The sequence below is a fragment of the Schistocerca cancellata genome, chromosome 10 (assembly GCF_023864275.1).
Source record: "Schistocerca cancellata isolate TAMUIC-IGC-003103 chromosome 10, iqSchCanc2.1, whole genome shotgun sequence".
In the NCBI taxonomy this organism is placed as follows: Eukaryota; Metazoa; Arthropoda; class Insecta; order Orthoptera; family Acrididae; genus Schistocerca; species Schistocerca cancellata.
Genome location: NC_064635.1, coordinates 53,062,282 through 53,085,759, shown reverse-complemented (window position 1 = coordinate 53,085,759; position 23,478 = coordinate 53,062,282). Strand labels below are relative to the sequence as shown.

Below are 23,478 nucleotides of genomic sequence, written 5' to 3'. Positions count from 1 at the left end.
CCCCCCCCCCCCATCCCTTGGAAAGGGAGAAATATTCACTCAGACAGTAAGCACAAATTACTTTGCGTTGTGGATGCAAAATGACTCGTTTCACATCATTACGATCTGTTGTGCAGAATGATCCATGGAACATGCAACTAACTAACAAAACAGTAATATTTGCCACACCAATCCTTAAAAGGTTGCTCTTTGCGTGAGTCCCAAGGAACCTTGTTGCTTGAATATAATCACTAAAAAGTTACTCCCCAGATGGTCAAGAAATGAATAGTGTACAGAGGGCTGTGGTAGGGCAGGGATTTTATATGCTTACTGTGCCACGAGGAGTTGACACCTGATATTAAGTGGTGGTTCCTCAGCCTCAGCACAAATGTTCAAGGCCGCATTTAGACAACTTTGAGCCAGCCATCTGATAAATTTTGTGTGGGCAGCCTCAGCACAAGTACTGGTGAGAGGGCCAATCATAAACACCCCTCCAACCAGCCCAATGCCCTCACAATGAGACACGCTGAGGATCTTCGAGTTAACGGCCTGGTAGAACCGTATGCTGTTCAACTACAACTGAGGCAGGATCATACAAAGGCTGTATAAAACTCGAGTGGACATTCTCTCTCCATTCCTTGTCAGGTGACTTATACATTTCAAAATACAAAGTGCATTGAGACACCATGTTTTCAGACCCCTCTCAGGTGCGGCAACCAATTTAGTTTCTTTTATAATACATGAGACCCACAATCCTTATCGAATCTTCAAAATTTACATTGGTGTCTCTCACTTCATGTCCTGGCAAATTAAAAACACATTTGGAAAGGCCAAAATCAACACACAGATTTTTCAAAAAACCTTTCTTTATTGTCCTCCTGCCTTCTCATTTATCCAAATTCTTAACAGCTAGTCCCATCTTGTGTGTGTTCACTGAAATGTTGGAAGAAGAGCAGAAACTGACAAATCCTCTGCAAATAAGGATCACTTTACAGGGCTACTTATCATTAACAAGGTTGTTTTTCACACTTAAATCACTGTCTTGAGGAACATCAACATCTTTAACTGAAACAATGACTCCAATTTAAAAAATTTATTTATGAAGCTACAGATGAACAAAAAGGCAGTAAAGTTACATCACAAGTAATTACAATAAAATGAAAATTGTGTTAACTCTGAATGATTCAAATACTGAAAGTTCAAACTCAGAACATATAAAACAGATAATAGAGATTTACTGTTCCAGATGACAATTTCTACACAAGGCAGATAATAAACAAAAATAACATAGAAATAAGAAATTATGTAATACTTGAGAATTATTCTTTCACTAACTATCAGGCCAACCAGGACGTCTTAGAATGTTCTGGTCCTGGAACTGCACTGTTACAACCACACACAAGTACACAAATATACGCTTTTACAGATTTTTATCACTTGTCTCCTTCCCCTCCTGGCTTACATGATGTACAGGAGCAGAAAATAAGTCTCTATCAACAGTTTGACATTTCTCACACTAAATAATGTTCTCACACATCCAAAAACAAATGATACAGTCGGAACTGTACAGGAAATATGAAAGGAGATTTGGGCTATTTAACATAGTCACTGACATTATACAAGGGACTCAAGGCATTACATAAAAAGACAATCTCTGGGTCCCATATACCACTTTCCATAAAGTGTGATTTTCAACTTTATAGGTAGAATAGAAATCCTTCTAAGAGTTAAATTAAATACACCCACAGTACAGATCTAATAAACCATTTAGTCTGATATAACAAGCTCTAGACACATGCAATGTATGTACAAAGGGCCAGCTGTCTAATAACACATTTTATTATTTATTCTAAAGTACCTAAAAATATATTTATACCACATAACACTGTGGTGCAATAAACTGTCAGAAACTGCTTGCCAATACCAAATATTATCATATTTATTAACTGACCTATGGGCCAATCATAGATTGGAGAAACAACTCTTAGCAGACTTTTCATCACTTATACCTTATGTAATAACTTTTCTGATTTCTCAAAGTAGTCCGACCTTATAACTTCAACACAATGCTAGCAGGACATTACATCTTGCTGGAATTTGTTATCTTTGAAGCAGTACACCTCATAGTAAGAGGTGAGAACTGCAGCTTGTCATATTGCATCCATTTCATGTCACTGTAAAACATTATGATTCACATCTTTACCTTTGACTAAGAGAAATAATTTTTTTATTACTTGCAGCGTATAACACGACATCCTCTCGAGAAGAATGAGAAATAAACATGTGACATTGCCCTTTTTATCAGACCTTTGCACAGCACAAAATATTGGAAGCAAAGTGACTGGATTTAAATCAATAATGCCATCAAAATATCCACACGAGAAAGCTGTAAAATTACAATGACAGAAAGACTTACCTATCTTCAAGAGATGAAAACTCAAATACTGCCAAGACACATATAGAAGCAGAAAACAAACTTATCTAGCTTGTGGAACTGTTACTTCATCTGTCAGAGAGGGAAAAAGGTTAATCTTTGAAGTATTGGGAAGTTGTGGTAGGCCACTAAAACAGCAGTCCGAGTGACCTGCTCAAACTTTCTAACTTTTTTAACCTAGGCTCCTTTCTTTCCTGACAAAGGAACCAACAGTTCCAAACATAACAGTTTTTCCTACTTCTGCACATGTGTATCAACAGAACTTGGAATTTACCTGCTGAATGTTAAGTACTCACCTGCTGTTCACACAAAAGGTTGGAGTGGAATTGGGGGAGAGGGTTTCTACAAGTGAATCTCTTGTTTACTATTGTTGCCCACAGGAACTACAAACCCAGTACATTCAGATCAAAGCATAAACAAGTAGTACAACATTAACATCAAGGAATACACAAATGTTGATTGTAGGTTAGTTCTTCAGGCTTGATGGCAGTGGAAGTGTACAAATTCCATGTCAAATTCACAATTTTAGAAATACTTTACAACTTTTACACATCTTTAAGCACAGATTTAGAGAAATAATTGGCTACAACAAATACATTTGCCACCCATTTTCATTGAATGATTGTGTCACATCCGAGAATCTAGTCTCTTAGGCCTATCCACTCTTCTCAGTTTCAAGTTAACTGACAAGTAGTACAGCATACACTATGCATTCCGACTGCTCTCTTTCCTTTCAGAGAATCGTTTGGACGTACAACCCTCGGCAGACGACAGATATAGGAACAGAGACAATAGTTGCCGTTTTATAGTGATAAATCTACAAAACAACACTTCATTATACACTACATCAGTTCGAGCCTTCAGGACAACTTCCTCAGCACGTACGGCAAAAGTTTGGCAGCAACCATTCTTCGCCGGGGAAGGTCCCAGTTGCATCAGAATGTCTGTGCCGCCATGTCCTCGGCATCTATGCCGAGCATAGCAAGGTCCTCCTTGCTCATCTGACCCAGGTACGGTGGCGGCACACTCGTCGGGGGAGCACCTGGGGGCCTCACACCCATATGCTGCGGAGGCGGCACTGCTGTCGGAGGGGGCTGCGATGTGGGGGGCTGCGAGGTTGGCGGCAGCCCGGGTGGAGGACCCACTGCAGGGGGTGGTGCGTACTGGGGGCTGCCCGAGGTGGGGGGTGGCCCGTACTGGGGGTTGGCTGTGGTGGGGGGTGGCCCGTGCACACCGGGGGGCGGGGGCCCGCCGACACCGGGGGGTGGGGGGCCGCCTACACCGGGGGGCGGAGGACCTCCCATCCCCGGTGGCGGGGGTCCGTACATCCCAGGTGGAGGCATCACGTTTGGAGGATGTCCCGGAGGGGGTCCCATCATGCCCGGAGGGGGTCCCATCATGGCAGGCGGCGGTCCCATCATCCCGGGAGGCGGACCCATCATCTGGCCCGGAGGCGGCCCGTAGCCCATCTGCGGCGGCATCACGTGGGGTCCCCATGGCGGCGGTGGCTGGTGAGGGTGCATGCCGAGTGGCATCTGCTGCTGCTGTTGCTGCTGCTGCTGCTGCTGTTGACTGTCCTTGCCTTCCCCTTCTTTTCCTTCGTCTTGTCCAGGGAATAAGATATTTAGGGCCTCCTGTGAAATATTTTGAAATAAGTAATCTGATTCAGCTGAAAATGTACAAATAATCTCTCAACATATTACCCCAAAAAGCAAACTGAGGACTCAGTTGTTACATTTATGCCCAAGTGACAGGGACTGTAAGTAGTAAGTGTGTGAACTCCAGTATTCTTATAAGTGGAGCACTGTCACACGCAACACAGCAATATGCCAATGCTGTGTGTAATACAGCAACTAAACAGTGATCATTAGTTTTGTTTAAGCATTATCACATCTGATCACAGTGACACTGTATACATCCACATTTTGTCTGAATAAACCACTGGCTGCTTCACTATCAATACACCATTACTTTCATAAAAAATATAATGCAGTGCACTTTTTAGAAACTACGTCCTCTCATTCACACACAAGAACTTGTTTATTCTGGCAACTTGTAAAGCACATTGCAACTTTTCCTCAGTTTCACTGCTAGCTTTTAACACCAGTCCTATGTGACAAAAAAAGTGAAGCTTTCACAAAATTGATAATGCCTTGCATCATTCACAATACTGCCAAAATTGCTAATAACACACTTATCCATTTTAATATTTATTTTATAAATGTCTAGTTTTTATCAGTATTGATCTATGTGGTTACTAAGCAACCCATCCTTTCTGTGTGGTATTATACACTATACTGATGAGTACTTTCATATGGATATGACAGGTTACTTGCATAGCTACACAAATCTGAAGATGATCAGTACTGATTGAAAATAGGCATAGCATAAAAATTAAAAGAGCAACTGAGATGATAAAAATAAAGGATAAATTTCAAATTACAAAATAGTTGCAAAAAGTCTCATGACAACTATCTCAGCAATACTGACATTTACCTAATATATATCAGCAATCAAATATGTGCGCTTTGCTTTATTCTTCATCTTCGCAGATCACCACCATCGTTAGTTGGTTTACTCATTGTTGTGTCTCATGGCCTCATTTCTTCATTCACGTCTTCAATAATGAAATCTTTGATGAGACGTCTCTATCCACAATGACCTTCACCTCTTTTTAATATAATATGAAGACGTAGGCCAGTATCTTTTTTGCTTGATCCAACCGAACACTTACTGCTCCTTTGGTCTTCTGCCTCCGATTTTGCCTTGCAAATTTCCAAAGTAACCCCTTCTCTTCTCAAAATAAGCCCAAGGATCTGGAAGTATCTTTGGTTGACACGGGAACATAAACTTCTGTGATGCTGGTTAGGTTAGGTTAGGTTAGGTTACGTTACGTTTCCTATAATCGAAGCATCAGTTCTCATTTGCATTCACGGTATGCATATCTTCTGCCAACACCACATCTCGAAGGCACCAGTTGGGCTCTTGTCACTAGCTTTCATGGTCTAGGTCTTGCAATGGTAGAACAACAACTATTACGCCAACTGCATCTTCGTCGTATTGGATATCCTCCAGTTCTGCCTGATCTTAGTAAGTTGAACCACTGCAGCTCAGCCAAGGATGATTCACTATTTTATTTCTTATCACACTTGTCTACATCATTGATTAAAGATTCTAAATTCACATAATCATTCCCTACCCTCATAACCTTTAAGTAAAGTTAAAGCTGGATTTGATCTCAACCTTGGCAACAATAACCATTAGTTTGATCGATTTCATGTTTGTCTGTACATAAACTTTAACCAACAGTCTTCACTCTGGAGAATCCACTTCCACCAAGAATTTTGACTTACCATCCACTTATTCAATTTATTTTGCTTGCACATTCCATCATATTTTCAGGTCATCATTCCTTTCTCCTTCTCATCATCAATACACTTACATTAACAGCAAACAGCCACGGTTTTCTGCATATGCATTCCCTGCTATCAATTTCTGTGCTTGCAATACAGGGTATCAAAATTAACTATTGTGAACTGGGACATGGCTGTATACAGGCATGCGACCAAGTCAGCTACTGCTACAGCTGAGCCTACCTTTCGATTTGTTGAATGTTAATACGGGGTGTGCCAGAAACAGCTGACGGTTTTTAAGCTTTCCTTTGCAAGGCACTCGCTGTGCCTCACCGTAACACTACACACCGTTTTGGGCACTGTTCTCTGGAGTTTAGTTGAGACAGGGGACTGGTCTGTGGAACACCACATTGCATAGGTAGAAGAGTAGACAGGACCCATCACAGCTGCACAGTACAACTTTCGATTTTCCTAGTTGCAATACTCTGCCGCTGATGGTATCAAGATGGAACTGTAGAGGCCACTAAACCAGCAGGACATCCTCATTCAGTACATACACTGAAAAATGCGAATCTCGTATGGGACACGATCTCGTGCAGTCTCAATCGTAGCAAGCTATTGCGCTCGGGTTGGTGGATACCAGCGTTCACTGTGTCCTGCACAAAGATCTTCACTACCGTATGTACAAGCTTACTACAGGAACAAGATAAGACTTCAATTTTTCATCAAGTTCTTGCAACTTCTGCAAGCTGAAGAACACATTGTGAACAGGTTGCTACTGTTAGATGAGGACCATTCCCACTTGTCTGTGTATGTAAACAAATAGAACCCTCCTTTCTGGGCTGCACACCTACATCTACATACATACTTTACAAGCCACCACGTGAATTTCAGGATCATTCTACGGATAGTGCAAAAGTGACAATATAGCGTGCCATTTCCTCTGGTTGCATTATTGGTCTGTATTGAAGCAGTCAATTATGAGCTATACACAGCCAAGGAACTGTTTCTAGGAGGAGTCATTTCTCACTTTGGGGGACATCAACTGGCCTGCTTGTTCACCCAACCTGACAGCATCTGATTATTTTCAAACAAAGTTCATGAGCAAAGCCAAACCAGTACTGACAAGTCACAAGATCGAACTCACGAGCGCATTTGGGAGATTTCAAACAACATGTTGTGACAAGATACATTATCTCTTCCAGACAGATTACATAAACGTATTACTGGGCGTGATGGGCACTTACAAAATATTACTTGCAGCTAATAGCAATACACACAAATTCTCCATAAAAAGAGATAATGTATCTTTATCTGAAAATAAATACTGACACTTTCTCCTGAAGTAGTGTTTCATTTCCAAACTGCCAGGTGTTTCTGGACCACTCTGTAAGTGTCATAATCATCTTATCCCCACAACAAACACAATTTGAAGATATGAGAGAGAGGGAGAGGGAGAGGGAGAGGGAGAGGGAGAGGGAGAGGGAGAGGGAGAGGGAGAGGGAGAGGGAGAGGGAGGGGGGAGCGCTCCCACAACCCAGGATGAGCCAGGACCCTTCTGACACATCATCAAAACACTAATCTTAATAATTTACACCACAAGTCACACACCTCAGAAAATCTTAAAATTTGTACCATATTCTGCTCATTGTCGGCTAAAACAGAGGGCAGATCAGTCAATAAACTAACCTCTGTCCTCTTGTCTAAATATAAAATAAATTCATTTAAAATGAGATGTACTGTAATGTGTACACCATGAGCACCACACACTATAGGGTCCTCCTGGTAGCCACGTGTCATCAGACTGAGATCTATTCGGAAGGGAGTGAAAACTTCCTGTCACCGGAGATACGGCACTGCCCAGTTACTTATACCTTACTGCTGTCCCTTTCAGTCACTCTTCTACGCACTGACTTATTATCCTTAAGTAGTAAGCATACTGGGTGCCCAAGAGGAATAGTCAACATTCATGTATATGATAGAAACAATCATTTGGAAAAGAAAGAATTTTTGTAAATGTGGGCGCTAAAATGTATAGCTTTAGAGCTATGAGCAATTCTTCATTTTCAATACTGTCACTACTGATCTCTTCTACTTCAAGCTTTCTCCTCCATATTTTGAGAGGTGGTAGGAAAACAAAAAAAGTCCTGCTAACATGGGGTCCAAAGTGCATTCCTTAAGACCTATTAGTACTTTTTCATCTTCACTACTTTGAAACACACTACTTCTACCGAACAAGAGCTCACAGTTCTTAACTCTTTGTGCCGCTGAATGCTGACCGTTTCTCCTGGAACACTCTGTATAACACAGCATGTAGGCTGAATAGTATACAGAGCCACCTGATTCCCGGCACTTAGCAGAATGACACTTCCCTTTCCTTGCAGGCAGAGAAGAGGACCTCGGATGTTCTGGGTGTATTTGTCCACTAGGTACACCCGTGGAACAGATTTAAGGAGTCAGGGTAGAAAAGGTGTTTCTCAGTACAGGTGTGTCTGTCTGCTTCAGGCTATCACAATTGCATGCAATGTGCACTGTAAAAGTAAATTTGTTTGGTAAGCAAATCTTGAAGCTATCCTCAGACAAAACCACAGAACAGACAAGAGTTGTCCTGATTAGATCCATCTGTAAATATATAGTTGTGGTGCACATTTCATATGTTATTAAAAAAAATAAAAAGAATATGGAGGAGGATGATAATATTGCAAGAAATGTTAGCTATTTATCACTGTCTTTCCACTAACTCTAAGAGAAGGAAAGTAATATTGAGGAACAGTTGTGTGAAAGCTCTCAGAGGCTACCAAGTTCACCAATTGTCACAGAAATATAGCTGAGGTGACCTATGGAATGAAGACTTAACTAAAACATATTGAGATTGAGATACAGAGGATCAAACATCTTAAATAGTTTTTTACTCATTTTAGACTCTCGTAAGTGGGCTAAATTTCAGTCAAATATAAATAAAATATTGTGGGTTCTGCATATATGACGTGTTAGTCTAATGTGTAAGAATTAGTGAGCAATTTGGATCTCAATAAATCACTGTTCCGAAGAATGCCTCAATTACTCCTCTCATTCTATTCATGTAAACATTAAAAAAATATTTGAGTCCTTTACTTTCCCTCTAAGAGAAGACAAAGAAAGGGAAAGATCAGGAACACTATTTTATTTTGATGATAAGCTCTCTGGCCTCCATCTAGGTGGCAGTGCAGAAGTACTGTGATGTTTCGAAACGTGGCATACTCGTCACTCGGACAGGAAATGAAGAGTACAGCACTCGTCGAACTGATGCAGTACCTAAGCTCTGCCACCAAGCTGGAGACTCGAGAGCTTATTATCTGTATTCTGCACCAGGAAAGTCTACTCTCACATTGTGGTATATCTCTATTTTTCATAAAGATAGCAGCAGTTATTAAAAAAACACATTTTTGTTAGAAAGTTGAAAGAATGTAAACAACGAGAGGACTAACACTAGTTCCCTCGGGGTATGTGTTGGAAAGCATGTCACACATTTGTGGTTTTGCTTGTGTGACTGTGACGGGTGTGGATCGTGAGTATTTCACACAGAGTGAAGTATCTACGAAGATGTGACTCAGCTGCCCGTGGAAGTTTGACCATGAATGTGATCCTCAGAGAAAATAAAAAATTGTGGAGAGTACAGTTTTGCTGCTCTTTCGGTGCAAAGAATAAACCGGGTAGTGGGATCAAAAGGAGAATGGTATAAAATACAGAGGTGTGTTAGAAAGTGGATTCTAAATAGTATTTCAGGACCATATAAACTTTGATGAGACGAAACTTAGTAATAGTGTCTGGATGATTTCAAAAACTTACTGGGAATGTCTGTAGGCCAATTTGACTATCTTCTGGAATGTGTTTTACAACTGATTTTGAAATCAGATATTGATACATAATTTTTAGTTAAATTATATTTTTTTTAAACAATTGATTAGATACAAATTTAAAAGAATGTCACGCTACCTGTTTGAAATGAGGTTGTTTTGAAACTGATTGTTTAGAAAAATGGTGATTGGTGAGATTTTTGACCGGAATTGTTTCTGTACAGAAGCAATGGCATTTTCCTACCGATGAATAGAGTACTTCTCTGATTTACAGTATTTCTTGACTCCCCATTCCCCCACAAAGTTTGATGATTACAGAATGTGCAGAATACTGATTTTGACCTTTCATGAGCATAGTCTTGTAACCCACAGTTGACAACACTACTGACAGGACTGACGCACGGCTTTAGGGATAATGGCTACAGCACAATTGCTTGCCGAGGTCAGTAGTGTCACCAGTGAAGCATGTTGGCAGGCCTGACCTCTACTGGTTTTTGATGCAACAACAGCTCGAAACAGCTGGGACCTAAAACTGCCACGTTAAAGTATCATCTTTTGAACTTTGGCTAGCAGACAAACAATGGTGGACCTTTGTTCTAAGATACTAGGTCCCGTGGCTGAGTCTACATCACATTAGACAGCACAATCTTACACAGACCATTCAACTGCCCACAACTGGCGTGGCAGTAGAGCATCCAGGACACTGGCACATCATTATGTTCGTGTACTTTTCATTTTGCAAACTTGTTTTTACCCTCACTATCTTTCCAAATTGGGCTTTGCAACATGATGTACAACACAAGTAAGGTAAAATATATTACAGTATCAATATTTATATACCGAAAATAAAGTTATTTGAAACTATTTCTATTAAAACACTCCACTTGGATACAATTCCCTATGACATAGCATTTCTTAGGTATGGTTACCTGACATGATCATTCAGTACAGGAGGCGATCTATAATTGTGTGTAGTAGTTTTCTTTCGAAAACCAATTTATTTGTCAAGATCGCTATGTTAACACAATTACTGGATTACTAGTTTAGACAATTGCCACCCTGAGATCGATAAAACCAGGCAGTGGTCGTTATAAAATGCTTACACCACATGAAAACTATACTTTTGTATATACATTGTACAGTCCTCATGTGACAGAGTGGTGTAAGCACTGTATAATGTAACTACCACTGCTCGGTTTTATGGATCTGATGATGGCAATACATACCACCGAAACTAGTAATCCAGTACTAGTGTTAGCATAGCAATCGTGACAAATAAATTGTTTTACAAAACGAGACTACAACAAATTTATTACTTAATTTTGCATTTCGCATTTTGAGGCAGAATTTACATCTATATTCGTATTTATCACAAATGTGTATTTTTCAGATTCCTATTAATACAAGAGAGATGGTAAGTGTAAAAATGAAACTGACTGTGCAATATTAGCCTCATGACACTTTTTGGAGGGACTGAAATAAAGTAAAATAAAAAGAAATTAATACAATCATTACCAATACGTAAGAAGCTACCCACAAGCCAAACAAGACTGCTCATCTGTAATGTGGCACCCTGTGTACCCAGGGTGAGGACAGTTTCAGGTAAACAAAGAGAGTGAGAAATTACAGTGATTAAAATTCTTCTGGTTATTATGACGCGTCATTGCTAAAAACTAACAACAATAATAAGCTAAAACTGACGTTTCGGCCGGATTGCAATGGCCTTCCTCAGGGCACGAGTGGTTTTGCATGGGGATAGGTGCTTCTATTTATTAAAGACTATCGACGTCTGACGTCACTGTTGTAAAACTTTTAATTGGCCCTCTAATATGATTGGCTAGTCATGACGTAAGGGAAGATGGAAGGAAAGAGGCTATTCGTGGATGTCCATGTCGTCAACGATTGGTAGCTGTCCGCCAATCAGCGTTTGTCTTCTGGTTGGCAAGTTTTCCTCCTGGTGTGCCCGGAAGTGGACTGACAGTTGCTCTACAGTTGTTTGTGCAGATACGTCCTTGCCCCATTTAGCTTCTGCCCCGCGACCGCTCACGGCCCGTTGGACTGGGATGGCTGGCAGCCAGGATGCCGGGTGTTTGTAGCCATCTTCTCTGTTGATGTTGTCAGGTTGCTTAATAATTTCGATTGCCTCCCGTATTCTGCGTTCTTGCATCCACAATTCTTTCACCGGTACTAGGGCTTCCTGGTACCTGATAGGTTGTCCACAGTCACAGTCGTGTTCCGCTATCACTGATTTATTATGTTGTTGTAATCGTACACAGCGTTCGTATTCTGCTACTCTTAAGCTGACATGTTTCCCTGCTTCTCCTATGTAGGCAGCTCTGCTCTCATACCATAGTTCGCAAGCACATGCAGTGTTAAGATTGTTGACTACATCCTTGGTGGAACCTATCATTTCGTGGATCCTGTGACTGCTTCGAAAAATCAGTTTGAAACCTCGTCGGCGGAGGACGTTGCCTAGCTGTTCGCCGATGCCTTTTACATATGGTAAGTGTACCAGTGGAAGCTTCTCTTCTTTGTCTTCTTCTAGTGTTCTGCTTCCTCAACAGAGAAGATGGCTACAAACTCCTGCTATCCTGACTGCCACCCATCCCAGTCTAACGGGCCACGAGCGGTCGCAGGGCAGAAGCTACACGGGACACGGACATACATGCACAAACAGCTGTAGAGAAACTGTCAGTCCACTTCCGTGCCCACCAGGAGGAAAACTTGCCAACCAGAAGACAAACGCTGATTGGCGGACAGCTACCAATCGTTGACGACATGGACATCAACGAATAGCCTCTTTCCTGTCATCTTCCCTTACGTCATGACTAGCCAATCATATTAGAGGGCCAATTAAAAGTTTTACAACAGTGACATCAGACATCGATAGTCTGTAATAAATAGAAGCACCTATCCCCATGCAAAACCAGTCATGCCCTGAGTAAGGCCGTTGCAATTTGGCCGAAACGTCGGTTTTAGTTTATTATTGTTGTTAGTTTTTAGCAATGACGCGGCATAATACCCAGAAGAATTTTAATCACTATGACACCGGCCACGGAAGCCTACATTCTTATATGAGGAATTACAGTTAGCTTTTACCACTAAAACTGAAATTTTACCATGGAAATGGCTATGCACACAAACATATTATGAAAGTTTTCTGTCTTGAGCACAAGTGGTAGAGGTCAGTCTTACACGCATGAACAATTTGGGGCTATGAAACTTGCCGTGAGCCACAATTAGTCAGATGTTGAGAGAGTATCTTCCATTTCTGACACACCTCGCGGTGCCCACTTTCGGGTTACACATTAACAGCATGTGTGAAGTGACCTGTCATGTTCGTGCATCATCTATAACCGAGCAGTAGCAGACAGTCAGACAGTGGATGTGGCAAGACTGTAGTGGCAAGTGACAGAAGTCAACTATCAATTAACTTTAATTCATCTACAGTAGTGGTATGTGGGACCCACTGCTTTGTACTGTATGGTGGCCTGTGGAGTATGTATGTAGACGAAAGACATGGGGGGGGGGGGGTCAAAAAGAGAAGAGAAGAGGGAGGCTCAGAGAGAGAGAGAGAGAGAGAGAGAGAGAAGCTAACCTGGAAATCTCTAGGTAGAGGTCCCTCAGCACCAGCACCAGTCTTTGAAACAGCCGCATCTGTCACTGCCATCTCGCCATGAGCAATGTTCGGTCGAATATTCGGTGGCACTGCGGCGGCTTCAGACTGCTGCGGTACAGGGTCGTGCCCGGGTGGTGTAGTCTCATCGATGGCTACAACGGACACTGCCGGTGGCGGAGGTCGTTCCATTGTAGCAGGTGGAGGTGGCTGCTCCATCCTCGCGGGCCTCGACGGTGAACTGCTCGGTGGGGCTACAGTTCTGCCTGCCTTTGCACTCGTCTGCTGAGAAGCAGTCGGTTTCGGAGCTGGCACGTTCTCTGCAATTGGTGCCGACGGTTCGCCCGAGTTTTCGTCGTCGATCTCCATGTCCTGAGGCTCGGGCAGAGGACCGAAGGGTACAGAGTCTCCAGTCTCATCGTTTTTGTCATCTGGAAAGACCAACGCAATAAAATTTGAAGCGTACACAATTATTTCCGTTAAACATCCCAACTTTCTCACATTCATACACAGTATCACTCCCAGGCACACAATAACTAAAACTGATAAAATATATTAGAGTAAATAAGCGTTTTTAAAAATAAACAAACTACTCACACAGCAGGTTAGGAATTAGTGTATGGCTGAGCTCTCGCATAATATATACATAAGAAATAAACCAGCTATCACGAATAAGTATTAAAAATTTATAACCAATACTTTACATTAACGATCAGATAAAGAATTTTATAATTTGTATCACATCTGTCATGAGCCAATTTAAAAGACAGACAAGACAGACAGACAGACAGACAGACAGACAGAGAGAGAGAGAGAGAGAGAGAGAGAGAGAGAGTGCAAATCATCCAATAACCAGGCTGCATCCCTCCTGCCACGATGTAAAGGATACCCAATGGAATTGTGGCACAGTCATCATTGTATGTCACCACAAACTAATAGCTTCTCACATGCCACATATGTGTGTCTTATACAGAGACCATGGAGCCCTGGGATTTGCAGCTGGCTTTGTCACTTCCACATTTCTCACACCCAGACAACATTCATTTCTTTCTCAACAAGAAAATTCACAAAATTCGGACAGATCACATAAAAAGTGTGTTCAAAATGAAAATGGAGTTATTACTCTGAATCACATATTTTATTCACTGTTGTGTTGGTAAACATGTCTGAAAAGTATCTGCATATTGTTAGCCATATTGTATTGTATATTCTATTGTCACCTGTCAAAAATGTTACATGTGTTTGGCAGTATTGGTGATTATTTATTTTCTATAAAAATAAATCACTGAAATGTATTAAATATTGCTGCAAGAATGATCGAAATTTATTATATAGTGAGTGCATTAGTGTATTTGAGGAGTCCACTGTCATCTATGCCGAGCGAATGGGGACAGAAGTCTGCCACCGTATGCTACCACCTGGTGGCACTGACGCACACTTCTAGTTTAGTGGCAAGGGCTAACTGTGAATATAACAAATTATGCACTAGGTTTAACAATTCCGTACATATTTGGCCCATAAGGCAATTATGTCACACAAGTTACGCACATGCAAAAGCTTCTTAAAACGTGCACAAGTGAGTATGGGCTCACGACCTTGATGCCAAGTTTCAGGGAGTCTAGAGCAGCAGTAGAATGGTAGATTTAAGTGCCATATGCTTCAGATTGCAGCATCTATGTTACGTTTAACAGCATTCCAAGAAAAATAACCAATAAATCCGCAAGACGTTGAAAGATAGGGTGTTCACGTGCTCTTACACAGCAGCCGCACCTGCCCACTAACACTCTAAGCGCCAAACCCATAAAATTCACGGGTCTAGGATCGCGCGAAAATCACCAGACCCATAAAATTTACGGGCCTAGGATCGCGCGAAAATCACCAGACCCATAAAATTTACGGGCCGCTATATTTAATTTAATGCAAGGCACTGCAACGTTATTTCTGTGGGTTTGGCCAGCGTTATACGTTTGGGTCAATCCATACCAAGTGGTCCAGCACTGGTTGCTTGACCGTCTCAGAAAAATTGTATATTTTCTGGGTGAATCCCCCAATGTTTAGTAGTCACAAAAATATTTTTTTAAAAAAATTATCGTTTATTATTTTGAAATAGTGGCTATATTTGTTCCAGGCTACATGCGTTTTTTTTTCGTATTTGCAAGCATCTGGATTGTCCTAAGCCTTTCAGATAAAATGCATTTTGTTCAACACACACTGGGCTACAAATTAACATCATTATCACTTAGTTGAATGTATTCTTTAATATATTTTTAATAGTTCAAAGTTATCAGCCACAAATTAAAGACACTCAATTTTTCAACAGTAGTTTTCCAAAGAAAGATTAATTGCTCAGCTTTAATATTTTTTCTGCTATTACACTGTATAGCATAGTTACTTTTTATAGAGTATCAATGGTGAACAGCTTACACTTAAAAAATACACTATTTTCAGAAATAGATTTTTTTTTTAATTTTTCCATTTTGTGGCCTGGAATATCTTCGTTGGGGGACCAGATGAAAATCTGAAAATTTCACGCGCGCGAGAGAGAGAGTGTATACCTGTCCCTTCTTCCCCCCTAAGGTAAGTATTTCCGCTCCCGGGATTGGAATGACTCCTTACCCTCTCCCTTAAAACCCACATCCTTTCGTCTTTCCCTCTCCTTTCCTCTTTCCTGATGAAGCAACCGTGGGTTGCGACAGCTTGAATTCTGTGTGTGTGTTTGTATTTGTTTGTGTGTCTATCAGCATACCAATGCTTTCGTTTGGTAAGATTTTGGGGTTGATGTAGAATGGCACTTTTTCGCTTCATGCCATGGGAAGAATGCTTGTGATGGTGACAGGGGTACAACAAAGTGAGCTGTCACAAAAGCAAGTCTGCAGCGGACCGATGACAATCATAACATAACACTTCAAGAAATGTTTGAATTCTGTAAAAAATATAGCAAAGGAATCGCCTGTTTTTATACAATGTGAGGAAATACAAGAAGTCTATAACAGTGTCTTGACGGAAACGTATAACATTTGTCAGAAGATTACAGGCACTCAATCTTTTCGTTGTTTTGTACCCCATTCACACAACTTACTGAAGTGTAAGATAACATCAACTTCGCCTAATAGTGTGGAAAACTTGTACAACAGGCTCTTCAAAATAAAGACATAGAGGCTTGTGTTTAAGATGAACAGTGGCGGATTGGCAAAGTTGATAATATTGACTGTCAAAACCAAGATGTACATGTTGTATTTTATCAACCTCCAGAACCAAGGATATCTTTTTAAAAAAATTGAGAAGGATCAAGGTTGGATGCTACTTAAACATGTACTAAGGAAGCTGTCTCCCATGGAATTTACAACTGTGACTGGGCGAACTTATAATCTAACACCCAAACTGAGTGAACAAATTTCTCAAATGCTCAATGAGCGATGTACTAAAAACAAATTACAAGAGAACAATATAATGTAATTAGTAGGCTTATTTTCAATTTATAAAGTAAGTAATCATAGATATGATTAAATTATATACTGTAACTGATATATTTTATTCCATAAGCCTAGATGTCGCAGATGTTAAAAAATTTATTTTTGACTCGTGTTTGTAATTTTTTTCCCATAACTTCCAATTGAACCTCAAAGTTGAAATTCATACCGAAGTTTGATACCATAAAGATCTATTAACTGTGAAATTTTCAGATTTTTATCTGGTCCCGCAACAAAGATATTGCAAGCCACAAAATGGAAAAAATAAAAAAAAAAATCAATTTTTTTAAAATAGTGTATTTTTTAAAGTGTAAACTGCTCACCATTGATACTCTACAAAAAGTAACTACACTAGACAGTGTAATAGCAGAAAAAAATATTAAAGCTGAGAAATTAATCTTTCTTTGGAAAACTACTGTTCAAACATTGAGTTTTTTTAATTTGGGGCACATAACTTTGAACTATTAAAAGTATATTAAAGAACACATACAATTTTATCCCGCCGATATACTCCTTGCCCTTAAAACCCAAATCCTTTTGTCTTTCCCTCTCCTTCCCTCTTTCCTGACGAGGCAACCATTGGTTGCGAAAGCTAGAATTTTGTGTGTATGTTTGTGTTTGTTTGTGTGTCTATCGACCTGCCAGCGCTTTTGTTTGGTAAGTCTCATCATCTTTCTTTTTAGATATATTTTTTCCCACGTGGAATGTTTCCCTCTATTATATATATATATATATATATATACCTAAAAACAAAGATGATGTGACTTACCAAATGAAAGTGCTGGCAGGTCGATAGACACACAAACAAACACAAACATACACACAAAATTCTAGCTTTCGCAACCAACGGTTGCCTCATCAGGAAAGAGGGAAGGAGAGGGAAAGACAAAAGGATATGGGTTTTAAGGGAGAGGGTAAGGAGTCATTCCAATCCCGGGAGCGGAAAGACTTACCTTAGGAGGAAAAAAGGACAGGTATACACTCGCACACACACACATATCCATCCGCATATACACAGACACAAGAAGAAATGTCTGCTTGTGTCTGTGTATATGCAGAAATGTCTGCTTGTGTCTGTGTATATGCGGATGGATATGTGTGTGTGTGTGTGTGTGTGTGTGTGTGTGTGTGTGTGTGCGCGCGCGCGCGAGTGTATACCTGTCTTTTTTTCCTCCTAAGGTAAGTCTTTCCGCTCCCGGATGTGTGGATGGATATGTGTGTGTGTGCGAGTGTATACCCGTCCCTTTTTCCCCCTAAGGTAAGTCTTTCCGCTCCCGGGACTGGAATGACTCCTTACCCTCTCCCTTAAAACCCACATCCTTTCGTCTTTCCCTCTCCTTCCCTCTTTCCTGATGAGGCAACAGTTTGTTGCGAAAGCTTGAATTTTGTGTGTATGTTTGTGTTCGTTTGTGTGTCTGTCGACCTGCCAGCACTTTCATTTGGTAAGTCACATCATCTTTGTTTTTAGGTATATATATATATATATATATATATATATATATATATATGACTACTGAACATTGGGGAATTCAGCCAGCAAATATAAAATTTTTCTGAGATTGTCAAGCAACCAACTATTTTTTTTTTTTTCCTTGGAGAACTTGGTACGGATTGACCCGTTTTACAGATATTTAGTAACAAAATGTGTCCATAGATGGCACATCAGTGTTGTTTACAGTGCCATAATTCACATTAATACTTATCTTTGTGTTCTCAGTCTTCCTTATGTCGTTGGGCTGTTTCATGTTTGTAATTATGTCTCGGCGGGGTTTATCAGACGCAGAAATCGCGGATTTGATTAATAACAGCAGTGCTCTGGATAATGTAGAGATTGATTCTGATGATTCTGAATACAATGGTGTGTTTGAAGGTGTGTATTCCCAAATTTTCAACGGCATATCACTGCTCGTAATTGTGCAGTACACGCATTTCTGCTGAACATGTCTTCTATCCCCCCATGAACCATGGACCTTGCCGCTGGTGGGGAGGCTTGCGTGCCTCAGTGATACAGATGGCCGTACCGTAGGTGCAACCACAACGGAGGGGTATCTGTTGAGAGGCCAGACAAACATGTGGTTCCTGAAGAGGGGCAGCAGCCTTTTCAGTAGTTGCAGGGGCAACAGTCTGGATGATTGACTGATCTGGCCTTGTAACATTAACCAAAACGGCCTTGCTGTGCTGGTACTGCGAACGGCTGAAAGCAAGGGGAAACTACAGCCGTAATTTTTCCCGAGGACATGCAGCTCTACTGTATGATTAAATGATGATGGCGTCCTCTTGGGTAAAATATTCCGGAGGTAAAATAGTCCCCCATTCGGATCTCCGGGCGGGGACTACTCAGGAGGGTGTCGTTATCAGGAGAAAGAAAACTGGCGTTCTACGGATCGGAGCGTGGAATGTCAGATCCCTTAATCGGGCAGGTAGGTTAGAAAATTTAAAAAGGGAAATGGATAGGTTAAAGTTAGATATAGTGGGAATTAGTGAAGTTCGGTGGCAGGAGGAACAAGACTTTTGGTCGGGTGATTACAGGGTTATAAATACAAAATCAAATAGGGGTAATGCAGGAGTAGGTTTAATAATGAATAAAAAAATAGGAGTGCGGGTTAGCTACTACAAACAGCATAGTGAACGCATTATTGTGGCCAAGATAGACACAAAGCCCATGCCTACTACAGTAGTACAAGTTTATATGCCAACTACCTCTGCAGATGATGAAGAAATAGATGAAATGTATGACGAGATAAAAGAAATTATTCAGGTAGTGAAAGGAGACGAAAATTTAATAGTCATGGGTGACTGGAATTCGTCAGTAGGAAAAGGGAGAGAAGGAAACATAGTAGGTGAATATGGATTGGGGGGAAGGAATGAAAGAGGAAGCCGCCTTGTAGAAATTTGCACAGAGCATAACTTAATCATAGCCAACACTTGGTTCAAGAATCATAAAAGAAGGTTGTATACCTGGAAGAATCCTGGAGATACTAGTAGATATCAGATAGATTATATAATGGTAAGACAGAGATTTAGGAACCAGGTTTTAAATTGTAAGACATTTCCTGGGGCAGATGTGGATTCTGACCACAATCTATTGGTTATGAACTGCAGATTGAAACTGAAGAAACTGCAAAAAGGTGGGAATTTAAGGAGATGGGACCTGGATAAACTGGAAGAACCAGAGGTTGTAGAGAGTTTCAGGGAGAGCATAAGGGAACAATTGACAGGAATGGGGGAAAGAAATACAGTAGAAGAAGAATGGGTAGCTCTGAGGGATGAAGTAGTGAAGGCAGCAGAGGATCAAGTAGGTAAAAAGACGAGGGCTAATAGAAATCCTTGGGTAACAGAAGAAATATTGAATTTAATCGATGAAAGGAGAAAATACAAAAATGCAGTAAATGAAGCAGGCAAAAAGGAATACAGACGTCTCAAAAATGATATCGACAGGAAGTGCAAAATGGCTAAGCAGGGATGGCTAGAGGACAAATGTAAGGATGTAGAGGCTTGTCTCACTAGGGGTAAGATAGATACTGCCTACAGGAAAATTAAAGAGACCTTTGGAGAGAAGAGAACCACTTGTATGAATATCAAGAGCTCAGATGGCAACCCAGTTCTAAGCAAAGAAGGGAAGGCAGAAAGGTGGAAGGAGTATATAGAGGGTTTATACAAGGGCGATGTACTTGAGGACAATATTATGGAAATGGAAGAGGATGTAGATGAAGACGAAATGGGAGATAAGATACTGCGTGAAGAGTTTGACAGAGCACTGAAAGACCTGAGTCGAAACAAGGCCCCGGGAGTAGACAACATTCCATTTGAACTACTGATGGCCTCGGGAGAGCCAGTCATGAAAAAACTCTACCATCTGGTGAGCACGATGTATGAGACAGGCGAAATACCCTCAGACTTCAAGAAGAATATAATAATTCCAATCCCAAAAAAAGCAGGTGTTGACAGATGTGAAAATTACCGAACTATCAGTTTAATAAGTCACAGCTGCAAAATACTAACGCGAATTCTTTACAGACGAATGGAAAAACTGGTAGAAGCCGACCTCGGGGAAGATCAGTTTGGATTCCGTAGAAATGTTGGAACACGTGAGGCAATACTGACCTTACGACTTATCTTAGAAGAAAGACTAAGAAAAGGCAAACCTACGTTTCTAGCATTTGTAGACTTAGAGAAAGCTTTTGACAATGTTAACTGGAATACTCTCTTTCAAATTCTGAAGGTGGCAGGGGTAAAATACAGGGAACGAAAGGCTATTTACAGTTTGTACAGAAACCAGATGGCAGTTATAAGAGTCGAGGGGCATGAAAGGGAAGCAGTGGTTGGGAAAGGAGTAAGACAGGGTTGTAGCCTCTCCCCGATGTTATTCAATCTGTATATTGAGCAAGCAGTAAAGGAAACAAAAGAAAAATTCGGAGTAGGTATTAAAATTCATGGAGAAGAAGTAAAAACTTTGAGGTTCGCCGATGACATTGTAATTCTGTCAGAGACAGCAAAGGACTTGGAAGAGCAGTTGAACGGAATGGACAGTGTCTTGAAAGGAGGATTTAAGATGAACATCAACAAAAGCAAAACGAGGATAATGGAATGTAGTAAAATTAAGTCGGGTGATGCTGAGGGAATTAGATTAGGAAATGAGACACTTAAAGTAGTAAAGGAGTTTTGCTATTTAGGGAGTAAAATAACCGATGATGGTCGAAGTAGAGAGGATATAAAATGTAGACTGGCAATGGCAAGGAAAGCGTTTATCAAGAAGAGGAATTTGTTAACATCGAGTATAGATTTAAGTGTCAGGAAGTCGTTTCTGAAAGTATTTGTATGGAGTGTAGCCATGTATGGAAGTGAAACATGGACGATAACTAGTTTGGACAAGAAGAGAATAGAAGCTTTCGAAATGTGGTGCTACAGAAGAATGCTGAAGATAAGGTGGGTAGATCACGTAACTAATGAGGAGGTATTGAATAGGATTGGGGAGAAGAGAAGTTTGTGGCACAACTTGACTAGAAGAAGGGATCGGTTGGTAGGACATGTTTTGAGGCATCAAGGGATCACAAATTTAGCATTGGAGGGCAGTGTGGAGGGTAAAAATCGTAGAGGGAGACCAAGAGATGAATACACTAAGCAGATTCAGAAGGATGTAGGTTGCAGTAGATACTGGGAGATGAAGAAGCTTGCACAGGATAGAGTAGCATGGAGAGCTGCATCAAACCAGTCTCAGGACTGAAGACCACAACAACAACAACATGTCTTCTATAAGAGATATATGTAGTTACATATAATGTGAATTCCTTTTAGAAAGCAAGATCGTCGACAGCTTGTCTTCAGATGCAGACAAGAATGATGTTGAAGGTGTTACTTTAAATCCAGCAGCTGTGCATATTCAAAAGATGTTGACTGGACTGAATTTGACACTACTGACCCCTGCATGTCAACACTACACCCAGGCTGATTCTAGTGAATATCGATGACTCAAGTTCTGTACTGGATTCAGTAATGTGTTCCTAATGACAGCGACATAAAAGAACTCACGATACAGACAAAGAAGAGGAAATAACATGAAGCCTAATTCAGTTTTGAGTTCCTGGAAGCCAGTGACTACAAGTGAGATCAGGTGTTTCTTGGGTCTGCTTTTCCACATGTGTGTTTAAAGAAAGCCAAAAACTGTGGACCACTGGAGCACTAATCCTGTTCTTAGTTGTAACTTCCGTCCCCACGCTATGAGTCGTTTGCGTTTTACTCAGATACTGTCGTGCTTGCATCTTGTTGACAATTCAAAACAGAAAAACACCAGGTGAAGATGGATTTCACCCACTTTACAAAGTTTTACCTTATTATACAAATTTGAAGGAGTGATGTATCCAGGCATATCATCCCTCAGAAAAACTGACTATTGATGACGGAATATGCCCATTTCAAGGTCGTGTGAGCTTCCGTGTTTACATGCAAAATAAGCCTCATAAGTATGGGCTGAAGGTTTATGGTGTTGCTGAAGCCAGTAGTGGCTATGTTGTAAACTATTAAGTTTATGCTGGTAAGCATGTTGTTGACAATTCTTCATCCGCTGTTGTATTGCGATCATTGTCTGACAGCGGCTTGCTGAATAAAGGTCATACTGTGTATTTAGACCGAATTTATTCCAGTCCAGAGCTTTTTCAACGACTGGCTGACAAAGGTACTGGAGCTGTTGGTACTGTGAACAAATGCAGGAGAGGATTTCCTAAAGATTTAGTATGTAATAAGCTGAGAAAGGGCGAAATGTCTTTTCGGTATAAAGATAATGTATTAGCAATGAAGTGGAAGGATAAGAGGGATGTGTATACATTGTCTACAAGGCATCAGGCCACATTTGGTATGCATACTAAGAAAAATGGGTCTGTAGTAATGTAACTACTTCAGGTATTGGATTACAATCTGAATAAAATTGGAGTCGATATTGGAGACCAGTGCCTGCAGTACAATCCATTCCAGCACAGAACTGTGAAATGGTGGCAAAAACTATACTTCCATCTCCTGCTGATGGGAGTATCAAATGCTTTTTGGCTATACACAACAAAAAACTCACAATAACAGACTTCATAACAATGCTTGCAGCTCAGCTTGTTGAAGATGATATACTTGAGGTCATACAAAGGAACAAAGAAACTGTAAGTCGGCTAACAAAGAGACATTTTTTTGCAGCACATACCTCCATCTACAATGAAACGTGCTGCTCGTGTGTGTCACGTGTGTAGTGCCAGGAGCAAGAAAGAGAATGGCAAAGCTTCTCGCAAAGAGACACGGTACGAATGTG

The 23,478-nt window shown here is 40.7% G+C and overlaps 1 protein-coding gene across 5 annotated transcripts in view; it reads right to left on the bottom strand.

Moving 5' to 3' along the window:
* Positions 1 to 844: 844 nt before the first annotated feature.
* LOC126106779 (zinc finger matrin-type protein CG9776-like) overlaps positions 845 to 23,478 on the bottom strand; it is a 268,248-nt gene continuing 245,614 nt past the window's right edge. For all 5 annotated transcript variants that reach the window (XM_049913158.1, XM_049913157.1, XM_049913159.1 and 2 more), the window contains 2 exons: positions 13,201 to 13,649; positions 845 to 4,047 (listed from right to left, as the gene is read on the bottom strand). In XM_049913158.1, coding sequence (XP_049769115.1) covers positions 3,349 to 4,047; positions 13,201 to 13,649 — 1,148 coding nt within the window. In that variant the 3' untranslated portion in view covers positions 845 to 3,348. The remainder of the gene's footprint in view (positions 4,048 to 13,200; positions 13,650 to 23,478) is intronic.